Source organism: Lampris incognitus, chromosome 5, assembly GCF_029633865.1.
Source record: "Lampris incognitus isolate fLamInc1 chromosome 5, fLamInc1.hap2, whole genome shotgun sequence".
Classification (NCBI taxonomy): domain Eukaryota; kingdom Metazoa; phylum Chordata; class Actinopteri; order Lampriformes; family Lampridae; genus Lampris; species Lampris incognitus.
The window spans coordinates 15223510-15238352 of record NC_079215.1 but is presented as its reverse complement, the minus strand read 5'-3'; the positions used below and the strand labels follow the sequence as shown (position 1 = coordinate 15238352).

Genomic DNA, 14843 nt, shown 5'->3' with positions numbered 1-14843 from the left:
TGTTTAAAGTAAACAAGCACTTCCATTACAATCGCCCGAGGGGCTGAAATTCGTCTAAATCACGGGAGAAGCAGCGGGAAAGTCCAATTTATTCCGATTTCTGACAATGATTGACAAAATGACAGGATTTCAGGTCAAGTGCGGATGAGGCTTGGTGAAGGCCATTGTCAGCTAGCCAGGCAGAAAATTGGAAAATTTAAGCTACAGCGAGTCATTAGCTAAGTCAAATATGAAACAAAACGTCCTGTCTCCGAGGGGAACACTTTCTCAAGTCTAATCTCGCATTTAGAGAAAATCATTTCATTTCTGTGGACTCTCGAAAATACGCTAAGTCTTATCAAAGAGCACGCATGCAGATAAAACTGACCATCTTCAGCAAATTTACTTGTGCACTTGAGCATAAAGTTCATTTTCTTTTTTTTTATCAGAAGGCCCCCCCAACTATTTTCCCATCAACTTATTCCTTTTGCTGCCCCACCAGAGCCCCGTCTGTCTGCCTCCTCATCCTTTTCTGTCGAGTGTCAAACCTTGTGTAACTAATTGCATCTGGCATGGCCTGTAATGACTTTGTACTGTATTAGCAGTTTTGGAAAAATCACCCCTTGTTTCTTCTGGCATCACTCAAGCGACCACATACTGAGCTTTAACGACATCTACCTCTACGAGAGGCAAAGCAAGCCACAAACATTTACATAATATAGCTGACTTCAAATCTGAGGACGACATATGGGTTTGTTACAACAGGATGTGATTTTTCTCCCCCCCCCCTTTTTCTTCCAGTTGTACTTGGCCAATTACCCCACTCTTCCGAGTCGTCCTGGTCGCTGCTCCACCCCCTCTGCCGATCCGGGGAGGGCTGCAGACTACCACACGCCTCCTCCCATACATGTGGAGTCGCCAGCCGCTTCTTTTCACCTGACAGTGAGGAGTTTCACCAGGGGGACGTAGCACGTGGGAGGATCATGTTATTCCCCCCCGAACAGGCGCCCCGACCTAGTGCAGTGACCAGGACACATACCTGCATCTGGCTTCCCACCCTTAGACACGGCCAATTATGTCTGTAGGGATGCCCAACCAAGCTGGAGGTAATATGGGGATTCGAACCGGCGATCCCCGTGTTGGTAGGCAACGGAATAATAATAATAAATTAAACTTATATAGTGCTTTTCTAGCACTCAAAGTCGCTTAACAATAAACGGGGTGAAACAAGACAACAGATAAACATAGCACAAACATCCAGAGGTGGATGGGAAGGGGGGCTACGAGAGGGAGAAGCGACAGCCACACACGACGCCAGCAGTACTCTCCCACGTCTGTGAATGTTCTCATTCATCCAGGTCATGGTTATCCAAAGGAATTGAATCGAGTGCAACTGGACTTGGTATATATCTGTGAAGACGTTTTGCCTTTCATCCAAGAGGCTTCATCAGTTCGTGCCTTTCTGACTAGACCAAGCTAGTACTCCCCCACTTAAACAGATACAGGTCTATTCCGCCATGCCACTCGGATGCCACCGGACGCGATTTCAACTGGCATATGTGCAGCAATATGCAGCATGCACTTACAGATTTATTTATGTGTTTGTGTGTGTTTGTGTGTGTGAGGGCATGTCTGTAAGTATAATGCAATCATACTTGCTTCTTCGTCTACTCACTCATCCCATCAGGGTTTGTGAGGTTTGTGGTGACCTGCAGGACACATGCTAATTAAAAATGTGTTCCCCATCCGGGAGTCAAGGACGGCCTTGCTACACAGCTGATCGGGAAAAAAGGAAAGTATTTCAACCTAACACACAAAATCCAATCAGGGATACTTCCCCCGGTATCACTGAAGACAACTGAGAACGATGTGGAAAGATCTGGTCCGGTAAGCATGAATTATCTTTCGTTTGAGAATTATTTGTGAAACGCGAGAGCTAGGGAAATGGTTTCACTCAGAATTTCTTGACTTTCTCCTGGATTTGTGGGAGTGAGATTCTGTGATTTTGATCACAAAATTGCTTATTAATAATTGCCATTTAAATTCATATTCATTTTACATGGATTGTTCTTGACCAATCAATGTCACAAATTAAGGCTCTGACATCATGTCAGTCCAGCTCATTAGAATCAGAATCAGAATCATGTTTATTGGCCATGTAGGTTTGCACATACATGGAATTTGACTCTGGTTTCGTGGCTCCCTCAGTGTACTTAACATAGAATAACAACACTACAACACAACAATCTTCAGATATATACACAAGGATTGACTATATACAGTCAAAGTATGAGCTGACAAAGTGCAATGGTGCAGAGAACATACCAAAGACGCTGAAATAGATGTTAGCAGGTTACTTGCATACATGCCTGAGGTATTTGGACATGACAGAGTGTACCAGTATATGTACACTGTACAGTATGGTATATACAAAATGGTTGGATTTATTTGACAGAATTAAGAGTTCATTTGAATGACAGCCCGTGGAAAGAAACTGTGTTTATATCTGGTTGTTTTGGTGTACAGTGCTCTGTAGCGCCTGCCAGAGGGGAGGAGTTGGAACAGGTTGTAACCAGGGTGGGATGGGTCTGCAGAGATGTTGCCTGCCCTTTCCTGACTCTAGAGGTGTGTAAGTCCTAAATGGAGGGCAGGTTGGCACCAATGATTTTCTCTGCAGACTTAACTGTCTGTTGTAGTCCTGTCCTGTTTGGTGGCCAATCCAAACCAGACAGTGATGGATGTGCAGAGGACAGACTGGATTATTGCAGAGTAGAACTGAATCAGCAGTTCCTGAGGCAGGTTAAACTTCTTGAGCTGGCAGAGAAAGTAAATCTTCTGCTGGGCCTTTTTGATGATTGTGTCTGTTGGATGCCCACCTTAGGTCCTGAGAGATTGTGGAACCCAGAAATCTGTAGGTTTTCACCACAGACACTGCTGTTGAATATGGTGGGGGGGGGGGCAGTGTTGGGGGACTCCAACTGAAGTCCACTGTCTTCTCCACTGTTTTTAATCTGTTCAGCTCCACGTTGTTATGGCTGCACCAGAGGGCCAGCTGATCAACCTCCCATCTATATGCAGACTTGTCACCATCCTGGATAAGGTCAAAGATGGTTTTGTCATCCACAAACTTCAGGAGTTTAACCGACCGGTCATCTGAAGTGCAGTCATTTGTGTAGAGGGAGAAGAATAGAGGGGAGAGCAGACATCCCTGGGGGGCGCCAGTGTTGATTTTCTGGGTGCTGGATGTGATTTTCCCCAGCCTCACCTGCTGCCTCCTGTCTGTCAGGAAGTTTTTAATCCACTGGCAGATGGGGTCTGGACAGTGAGCTGGGTGAGTTTGGACTGGAGGATATCTGGGACGATGGCGTTGAATGCTGAGCTGAAGTCCACAAACAAGACACTTCCGTATGTCCCTGGGGAGTCGAGGTGTCGGAACATGTAGTGCAATCCCATGTTGACTGCATCCTCCACTGACCTGTTTGCTCGGTAGGCAAACTGCAGGGGGTTGAGCAGGGGGCCTGTGATTTCCCTCAGGTGGGCCAACACCAGTCTCTCGAAGGATTTCATGACCACAGACAATGTTAAATTAGCGGAGACAATTTCCTCCCCCCCTTGCTTTTCTTTTTTTAACAAAATATTGGTCTGAATTCTTTGAATTTAGATTTGAAATTGAGATTTTTAGATGCAAAGCAACAAACACTGTTGGAAAGTAACTCATTCACTCACTCACTTATTCACAAACTTGTGGTTTGGTAGTTCACCTATATGGGAGAGGGGAAGGGACAGAGAAATTAAAAATTTATATCAGGGCTCTAAAGTTAAAATGTGCTCAGTGAGTCCCCTGTGAGCCTCTCTGAGATGGATCATACAATTCTGACTCCTACTATGGGCTGTTCGAAACCTTTAGTGAAATATGCTCTTATAAGCCTCACGCCTACTGAACACATACAGAATACGGCTGTGTATCCACTGGAGACCTCCTCAAACGAGCGCTGCTAGCACTGGTAGTGAGTATTGGGAGAAGATGCTAGGAGGTTGTAGCCATGTAATGAGATAAGTTTCATGACAAAAGACATATTCCTTCTACTTCTTTATATCTATGCATCTCGTGGGGTATGTATATGTTATATGTATTCACTGTATGTGATGCTCTGTACAAAGGATGAAAACATCTCAACTTGTAGGATAATAAATTATCTATCTATCTATCTATCTATCTATCTATCTATCTATCTATCTATCTATCTATCTATCTATCTATCTATCTATCTATCTATCTATCTATCTATCTATCTATCTATCTATCTATCTATCTATCTATCTATCTATCTATCTATCTATCCATCCATCCATCCATCCATCCATCCATCCATCCATCCATCCATCCATCCCCTCCTTAATTCTTATTGTGGAACTAGAGGTGATATTTGATGAGCTGTGCGTTTCAGCAGAAGTTGAACTTGTTTCAACTTTGGGAAAAGGTGGAGTGCTCACGATGCTCTAAAAAGAGGCCAGGTCCCTGCACTGGGCTGAGAGTGCTCGGAAAGCGATGCTTCCAAATAAAATATAAAAATGCTGGAAGTGCTTTTTTACAGGTACCAGGTGGATATATGGTCTTAGTCTACTGAACATAAATTCACTTGGATTTAACAGCAGCAGTGCTCTGAATCTAAAACACAGTGTGTCCCACTGAAAGTAAAAACACAAAGTTTAGAGTTTTTTTTTTTACCAACATTTGGTGCTATTCTGTAAGAAGCTAGTATTATGTCCAGGAATGGCTGCCAGAGCAGAAGATAAAGACTACCTAGGAAATTCTGATTAGACATTTTTCCATTAAATTGTGTCTGCTACCTTCAGTCAAATGGAGCCGTCAATAGCAGTGCGACTGCAGACTGAGTCGGTCCAGTCGGGCTGTTTGCAACCGTACAGAAAATCAAATCCATGGGCTGGTACCAAATTTGTCTGTCACTTTCAGTTATGTCCAAGTTTAATTCCCTTGTCACAAGCACCACAGGTCTAATTCTCCATCAGCAGTTCTCCAATATTATGTCTACTGTCTTTTAAACTGCGAACTCTTCCTGTTGAGAGGCAGTGTGCTGCATGGGTAGATGTTTTGCTTACCCCTTTTTCTCTGCTTCATATCTGCTCAGAAGCCGCTGCAGACCACCACACTTGAAGCCCTGGAAGTGGGCAGCTGGGGCCCCTACGGTAATGATGTCATAGAAGGCATCTGTAAAGAAAAGTGAGAACACGGGGTTAATAGGGATCTTTGAGCTTGTATGTACAGGATTGCATACAGGTTACCTCAGCATAGTAGGACCTTGAAGGAGAAGAGAAAAAAAACTTCTGTTCTGAGAATTTTCCGTAATCTATACTTTTGCGATGTTATACCACAAATATACTGCTACATTTAAAACCTGACGAAATCTGACATGAAATCCAATTCGGGTTTCCAAATATCAAACATTTAAGTAATTTCAGTATCTCATTCATGCGCTCAGATAGTAGATATATCATAGAGACATGTACATACACACATCCATGTACGAGCATGAATGTACCCTAAAGTGGTCCGATGTTATACACCTGCCCGTAATTTTATGCTTGGGCAAATAAATTCCTGGCTGATTTATTTTGCACAGAATATCACTCTATAACCAGGTCTCTCTCTCCATCTACCCTATGGCCTTAATGTAGCATATCTCCCATGTTGAACCAGAAGGACAGCCAATGTCACAGTGCTTCGTTCTAATTTGCACACTGCTGTCAAAAGTAAATAAACACTTCACAGATGGCAGGGCCAGCACAGAGATGCTCAGAACAGGCCTTGTTTTGAATGACTAATGGATAAGGGTACCAATATCTGAGAAGTAGGGAAGTGGGGTAAGGAGTTATTGGGGGTGAATAACTTGGTGGGGTTTTGTGCCAGGATAGTTAATGAGCAGTCTCTGGAAGTCAGCAGTGCACAGCTCATAATAATAAGCGCATACCAGGTCTCTGTTTGAAATACAAGTTATTGACACAACCCAGCTCAACACCTTGCCACAGGGATCTGGGTGCCAATGTGGTCAACATAGCCCTCCAATCACAACAACGTTTTAATAGACAGGGGAGGGGGGGTTGACATGGTTGGCTTTACTGCTCCCTGCTGCTTCCTCCCTTAATCATCCCAGTGCCTAGCCAGCAAGGGGCCACTGTCCACCACACATTTGGCCCCTTGAGTTCCTTTAATTGGTTCACTCACAACAATAGCGCATTGAAATGCAATGGTCTCAGAACATCAATCACAATGGCCAATTTGTGGTTGATTTGCCTCGTCTCCCCCTCAACTCACCCCCTCTATAAATAGACCAAAGAACAATGTGCCGGTACAGAGAGGACTCTTTTTCCCTATGAAAAGAGATGGCAATGAAGACAGTCGCACTAAGTCGCACTAAACTGATCCCACAAGCTTGTTTAACAGTGACAAAATATTTTTTAATGTAGCCCAAAAGACTGCTGAGCAATGTTTTCCATCCTGATTTTCCAATGGGAGATTTTTAGATGGAAATATTTTGCAGCTATCACTTGGGAGGCTGAAAAACCCATTTCCATAAAAAATGAACATTCTCTCAGGGTGCAGTGTGGTTTCTCCATTTTTCAACTTGATGATCAATAGAAAAAAAATGCAAATGGGGAATTTACTCCCTACAGTAAATTGCATAGTGAAAGATAATCAAAATATCTTATCTCAGAGAATGAAATAAAAGTATAGATCAATAGACTGGGGAAATTTGGGGATATCCAGAATTCATATTAGTGTTGGCTTGTTAGATGTAGTTCTCTAGATACAATTGTTTTTCCGTCACCATGTCTATATATAGATAGACAGATAGATAGATAGATAGATAGATAGATAGATAGATAGATAGATAGATAGATAGATAGATAGATAGATAGATAGATAGATAGATAGATAGATAGATAGATATAGATAAGGCACCATGAACTGTAACATCATGTCACAGTGTACATCATGTCTAAATTAAACATGTCCTATCAAAACAGATCATGCTGAACACATCAGGGCCATTACTCAGGCTGGGCAATAATGCAATATTATCACTGACCATCCTTCAATGGTATTGTATCTGGACGAAACTTGGATATTGTCATATCATGACACAAAATTTTGTTGTTTAAATTAATGAAAACGAGAATCTATTACCTAAAATGTCTAATAAAATAAGGTAAAATCTGTGGGAATAATATCAAAAATTAGTTTTGGTTTCACATTGTACTTCACATTACAGAACAGTTTAATGTGATGCACTTCGGCTTGATTCTTGTACATGGTATTTTTGCATATGTAAGCAGATATCATGACATATCAATAGAGTAAAAATCCCTAGGATTTTCACGATGATAATATCTTCCATATTGCCCACCTCTAGCCATTTTCATGATAAAATCATTATTTCTCAGTTGTGGCGGCTTCTTCCCTCTTTGAATGAGCAAGGAATCGGTCACAGCTGTGAGACAGTTTAATTCACATTAATACATCTGTCATCCGTGAACCTTTCAGTGAAAGAACGTGTGTTAAGGCTCGTCTACCCTAAAATGCCTGTCAGTCCGGCAATACACACTTGAAATTGAGCTTTGTCACGACCAGTGTGACAGTAGCTGACTGCTATAATACACTGAGACAGTACGAGGACATAAAATCATCTGCCTGCTAGAGAGCAAGGTAGTTACTGGTTCACCAACCTAGATCAGACAGAGGCTCCACCTCTTAAGGTCACCAACCACCAAGTTCTCATCTGCTAATAAAATGTGTGTATATTTTCTTGTACATTTAGCCAAGCTACATTCTCTTGCAGGATTTACAAAATACTCAGGCAAAGAGATTTCATTAGTATTCACATGAGTATGTTTATGAATACTAATCCCTTGTAATTGAGGGTTTGTTATTTCATGGCACAATTTATTACCATGAAGTGACACTCTTAAATCCTCATATAAGGGAGAGAGGGAAGCCTCCTAATCCAGTAGTAGACCAGAATGGCATCCGAAAGACAGAAAAGTGAGAAGATTTCAGAGTCAAGAGTTCTCATGTAAAATTTCAAAACCTATTTTCATTCAGCATTATAGACACCAGCATTCGCGCCAAGACAGACAAACAAACATTTTGGATAGAACTGATGGCGAAGGTGCAGCATCCATGTGGTTAAAAAAAATGCTTGACCTTCATCCGATTCATATAATTATCTTACTGCATACAGACAATGTAGTTCAGCTGTATATTCCATCCATTCATTATCCAAACTGCTTATCCTGCACACGGTCGCTGGAGCCTATCCCAGCAGTCATTGGGCGGCAGGTGGGGAGACAACCTGGACAGGCTGCCAGGCCATCACAGGGCCAACACACACACACACACACACACACACACACACACACACACACACACACACACACACACACACACACACACACACACACACACACACACACACACTCATACCTAGGGACAATTTAGTATGGCCGATTCACCTGACCTACATGTCTTTGGACTGTGGGAGGAAACCGGAGCACCCGGAGGAAAGCCACACAGACACGGGGAGAACATGCAAACTCCACATAGAGGACGACCTGGAACGACCCCCAAGGTTGGATTACCCCGAGGCTCGAACTCAGGACCTTCTTGCTGTGAGGCAACCGAGCTAAACACCGCGCCACCGTGCCACCCTCAGCTGTATATCAATATAATTAATTCTTTTTCCAATTCAGATATGTGATTGTCGTGTTGTTGGCAGTCTTACTGTTGTTGTTGTCTAGTTATTGCTGTTGTCTGTATCATGTCCTCATGTTTTAGGACGCCCTTGAAAATGAGATGATACATCTCAAGGGGTACGTAATAAATTTGTAAATGAATAAGCAAAGGTGTAATTTGAAGGACACATTAGTGCAATCCATGGCACCGGTGCCAGGTCAGCTGGCCAGGTTAATAAAAGCCCTGCTTCATTGCAATGTGTTCTTGTGCCTCAAAGGAAAAACGCTACACTCAGAGAAAAAGGCTTCTGATAGCTTTTAGCACATCAGGGAGTATACAGCTGATTGAGCAATCACTCATCTCCAAGAATGTGCCATTAGCCAAGAATACAACTCCTTTAAAAACCTGGATGTGCACAGGAACTGTTCTTTGTTTTTAATGTATGGGATCTAATTCTTGTGTTATGTGGCATCAACAAAAGATGCTGCAAAACAGGAATACAAGTTGCCGAACATTCGCACTATATTAGATCCATTTAGCACAATGTCTGCCATTGCAAACTGAAGGCATATGGCACCTTTGGCTCTCTTCTTATGAAAAAAAGATCTGATTTTCAAAAGGCAATTGCTAAAAGTTTTCTTATTGGGCTGTGCATAATTTTCTGTTTATATATTGTCCGGGAAATAGCTCATGAGCGTATATGACTGACACATATGAAAACATCCATATTTGATAATGTTTTCTAGTTGCTATTTGGGGCTTAAATGAAAACTAATGGTCAAAGCACGTTCATGAGTTAGGGTAGTTGGAGTAGGCGTTAACTGTAGTAGTTGCATACTCAAATAAATATTTTCTGTCTATCAATAAATTTTCTATTTATCACAGCAATAGCACACTGAAATGCAATGGTCTCAGAACATCAATCACAATGGCCAATTTGCGGTTGATTTGCCTCATCTCCCCCTTACCTCACCCCCCTCTATAAATAGACTACAGAACGATGTGTCGGTATAGAGAGGACTCTTGTTCCCTATGAAAACAGATGGCAGTGGAGACTGGGTGTAATAAGTCATACTGAACTGATCCCACATCTTGTTTAACAGTGACAAAATATATTTTAATATAGATCAAATAATTGCGGAGCAATTTTTTCAATACCGTTTTTCCAATGCGAGCTAACAGTCTTCTATTTGGCATTGCCTCAGCACCCAAACACTTCCAGTGCATGATGGCTGAGGTCACAGAAGAGCTAGAAGGTGTGGTCTACCACGTCGATGACCTATCGGTGTGGGGGCGGGACCACAGAGAGCATGATGCCCGACTCCATGCTGTGTTACAAAGACTAGAAAAAGCAGGCATCAACCTGAATATGGACAACTCTTAACTCTCCAGAGCAAGGTGGTCTTCTTGGGTCACATCGTCACAGCCACAGGCATCCGCCTTGACCCGAGGAAGAAAGAGGCCATCATAGAGATGAAGGAGCCCACAAATGTTGGCGAGTTGAGAAGTTTTCTCAGGATGGTCAATCTGCTGGGAAAGCTCATTCCTCGGCTATGGGAAAAAGACAAGTCGCTCTGTGACCTCTTCTCAGAGAAAAACGGCTGGGTCTGGGATGTGGACCAGGCCAAGACATTTTAAATACTGAAGAAAGCACTGTCTTCTCCTCCTGTGCTGGCCATATATGACCCAAACAGAGACACCAAAGAGTTAGCTGATGCATCACTGTATGGTTTGGGGGGCATTCTTCTCCAGAGGTGGGAGGACGAATGGAAGCCTGTGGCTTATGCATCGCGGACGCTTATTCCAACCCAGAAACAGTACACGCAGGTAGACAAGGAGGCCCTGAACCTCACACAAGCCTGTGAACAGTTCCGGGATTTCCTCATGGGAAAACATTTCTGCCTGGAGACCAACCATAAACCCCCCGGGATCTTCTGCTGCTGAGAATCCAGTGCTTCAGGATGAGGCCGATCCGTTACAGATACTCCATCGTGCACATGCCAGGGAAGTCACTTTGGTCAGTGGACACACTGTCACTCACCTGTAAAATTGTGCATGCTAGCAGAAGAACAGGAGCTGATGGAAAGCACCAAAATCTATGTGGACTGTGTCATAGAAAGTCTACCTGACAGTCCAAAATACCTGAAAAACCTGAAAGAGCAGCTAAAAGCTGACAGAATCTGCTCATGTGTCACGACGTTGTGCAAAGAAGGATGGCCAGTGCATGAAAAACAGGAACCTGTGCTGAAAAGTTACTGGCCAGAGCGGCTCAGCTCCTCATGGGTCGACGTCTTCACACCATGGGGCCAACTTTTCTCTCTCAGCTGGACCCTGCACTTCCTGACAGCATCGCATTTGCTTGGAAGGAAAAGGAGAAGGGGATGTCAGATGCTGAAAACTACAACAGGCGTCACCGTGACAAAGCTCTCAGTGACTTGTCACCAGGAGAATGGGTATGGAAAACCAATGCAAAGGCATCTGTAACTGTGCTTCAGAACCACTCCACGGCAAGTTCTTACTTAGTGGCTCTACCTCAGGGGGTGGTGAGATGCAACTGCCAGCACCTGATACCTCTACACACACCTGCACAAGACAGAGGCTCTCCATCACAGCAACAAATGCCAGAGCCAACTCCTGAGCAGGCTCCCATGTCATTTGCTGTGGTACCCCAAGTCTCACCTGTCCACTCTCAGAACTAGGTCTGGGAGAGCCATAGTTAAACCTTGTAGGCTTAACCTGTGAACTAAAAAAAAAAAAAAGAAAAAGAAAAGAAAGAAAACCAATGTAACTGGTGAAAAGAAAAGGCCATGGGGTTATTACAGGTATTGGTCTGTGAAAATGAAAAAGTGAGCCTGTGATAATATCTATGAGGTGTAGTTTTGAGCACTTTAAGTAAAACTGTGAGAATTTGTAGTGGCCATATCATGCTCATTCTAGCTCTATATTTTTATTTTGGAGCTCCACTTTAGGAGCTTTGCATAAGTCACAGTTCACAAAAATCCTTACTGATCTTATACCTTATCTTATCTTTTACGCAGCCCCTCAGTTCATCCTCTGTCTGAAACAAGCAGTTCCAGCTTGTTTTAGCTGTGTCTTTTTAAGGCCCCCCTTCCTAAAAGTCCACTGCTTTCTTCTGATTGGCCAACTTCCAGAACCGTGCCAAGGGGAAGCGGGGAAACAGAGCTTGACAGGGAAACGAGTTTTATACAACACCGCTGTAGGAGGTTCGGTAAGTAAACTATAAACCTAGTAAGTATCATAATTTCTCATTCTTGATTGGAAATGGCAACTTCTCAAATCCATCCGTACATGTTTGAGCCTGAATAGCATATGAAATATTAGAGTGGACAGCATAAACATCCGCAGCACCAAAGATTACAACAGGACTTGTCTGGTAAATATTATGCTCATTACCTGCTTATTGTGTGACATAACGGTGGATTTAGTCTTTCAATCACATATTAGGGGGAAAGAAAGAGTGGCAACAAGGCAGCCCAGTGGTTAGCAATGTTGCCTCAAAGCAAGAAGGTCCTGGGTTCGAACCCCAGGCCATTCCAGGTCCTTTCTGTGCGGAGTTTGCATGTTCTCCCCGTGTCTGCGTGGGATTCCTCCGGGTGCTCCAGTTTCCTCCCACCATCAAAAAGACATGCATGTTAGGGTTAATACTGCCTCTGTCCCTGACCAAGGCAATGGAAAGAAGAACTGGAGTTGGTCCCCAGGTGCTGCAGCTACCAACTGCTCCTATACAATAGGATGGTTTAAATGCAAAAAACAAATTTCATTGTGACCTGTACAATGACAAAATAAAGTGGCTTTCTTTCTTCTTTTCTTTCTTTCTTTCTATATAAAATGTTTCTATACATGCCTATATTAATTGGTATGTGTGGGAAATGCGCTAAAATGCCCACTGAAGTAGAAAACATCTGCTGTCAGGAAATAAAGGTTATGTAGCTAGTAAAATGTTATTCTGCTGTTGCCACATACCTGTGTAGTATCTGCACTGTCAGTTATTTGGATGCTGGAGTAGATTAAATGCCTATAATACTACTCAAGTAGACTGTTTTGTGAGAACGTGTACATACATTTATCGACAAGCTTTTGATTTGGAATTATTTTCGCTTGAGCACAACTACTTTTGGTATGATAGAAATGATAGCTGATGGCTTATTAATGCCACAATTTTGAGCGGATATGGTTGAAATAAAGGCATGTAATCTGACTGCTCAGTGCATGGCTGTATTGTTTTGAGCAAATCACTGTTAGCTCCCTAAATAACTTTAGCTTCGTTGTATACACCTACTGTCTGCACTGAAACGGTATTCACAAGCCATTTGGTCCGATTATCAATACAAGACAAACCTTTCAGTGATGTTACAGCTTGCACTTCTGACTCCTCAATATGGCCCTTTACAGATGGAACAGCCTGTCTTTTAGCACTAGCCTAGCTGAAAATCCAGCATGAAAAAACAAACATATTGGCATATGGCTGCTGTTGGCTCGAAAAAAGAAACTGTATCCAATGTTGTCTGGTGCTTTTTTCTTCAGGAAAGGCGAACAAGTAGAAAATCCAGCATTGAACTGTGCCTGGTTCAGGAAGCAGTCCTCGGTAAAATGAAGGGGGCATAAAAGGTTGGGGTCGTACTGCTGGAGAACAGTGGTAAAAAGGAATTTTAACCACTGATTCTTCATTTCGTCTTCCTTCTGAGGTCCATACAAAGGGAATATGCCTTTGCACCAAAGAAAACGGCGTCTTCTCAACACTGCAATATGCGCTAACCAAACTCTTCCTGGTGTTGCACCAAATTCTGTCACCTGTCCTCACTACCAAGATTTGTTTGAGGGCTAGCCAAACTAGTCGTGATGCTGGCACTATGAAAACGTGCTACATAGTGATGTAGATAAGTAATGGAAGAAAACACTGGACTACAAACGAGGGGTTTTAGGCAGTGTTTTCTGTTGGAGAGAATAACTGGCATGGATTTTGGGCTTTGTAACTCTGCATATGTTTTACATATACCCCCAGCTATACAACACACTAAAGGAAAGGCATAACCCCAAAAAGCATGATATGACCTCTTTTAAGAAATAGTAACTGCTTAATTACATTAGACTGAACGATCACTAAAGTGCCTATGGTAACACTGTCCTTCCTTACAGGATTAAGATAGGAACAGACCTTTCAACAAAGAGGCATAATAATCCCTTAAGGTCTGATGAGACAAAGGCAGTCCACCTACGCTTTGTTCTCTACAAAGGGGGATGGTATTATTGTATGTCGGTACATAATGATTGATTGACAGGAAGCCTTAGGTATTATGGACTAATAGGAACCAGGTCGGGATGTGCGGGTGCATCATGGGATATGGGTTGCACCAGGGGGTTGAACATGTTCCTGCAGAGCTGGTACGCTAATAAAAGACTTGCATATATAGTTAACAGTTTATCTCACGCGCATATACACTCACCGGCCACTTTATTAGGCACACCTGTCCAACTGCTCGTTAACGCAAATTTCTAATCAGCCAATCACATGGCAGCAACTCAATGCATTTAGGCATGTAGACATGGTCAAGACGATCTGCTGCAGTTCAAACCGAGCATCAGAATGGGGAAGAAAGGTGATTTAAGTGACTTTGAACGTGGCATGGTTGTTGGTGCCAGACGGGCTGGTCTGAGTATTTCAGAAACTGCTGATCTACTGGGATTTTCACGCACAACCATCTCTAGGGTTTACAGAGAATGGTCCGAAAAAGAGAAAATATCCAGTGAGCGGCAGTTCTGTGGGCGAAAATGCCTTGTTGATGTCAGAGGAGAATGGCCAGACTGGTTCGAGCTGACAGAAAGGCAACAGTAACTCAAATAACCACTCATTACAACCGAGGTATGCAGAAGAGCATCTCTGAACGCACAACACGTCGAACCTTGAGGCAGATGGGCTACAGCAGCAGAAGACCACACCGGGTGCCACTCCTGTCAGCTAAGAACAGGAAACTGAGGCTACAATTCGCACAGGCTCACCAAAATTGGACAATAGAAGATTGGAAAAACGTTGCCTGGTCTGATGAGTCTCGATTTCTGCTGCGACATTCGGATGGTAGGGTCAGAATTTGGC

The 14843-nt window shown here is 43.0% G+C and overlaps 1 protein-coding gene across 1 annotated transcript in view; it reads right to left on the bottom strand.

The window, feature by feature from the left end:
* Positions 1-14843, bottom strand: part of inpp4b (inositol polyphosphate-4-phosphatase type II B) — a 221129-nt gene that overhangs the window by 56572 nt on the left and 149714 nt on the right. The window contains exon 11 of the mRNA XM_056279773.1: positions 5101-5209. Within this exon, the coding sequence (XP_056135748.1) occupies positions 5101-5209 (109 nt within the window). The remainder of the gene's footprint in view (positions 1-5100; positions 5210-14843) is intronic.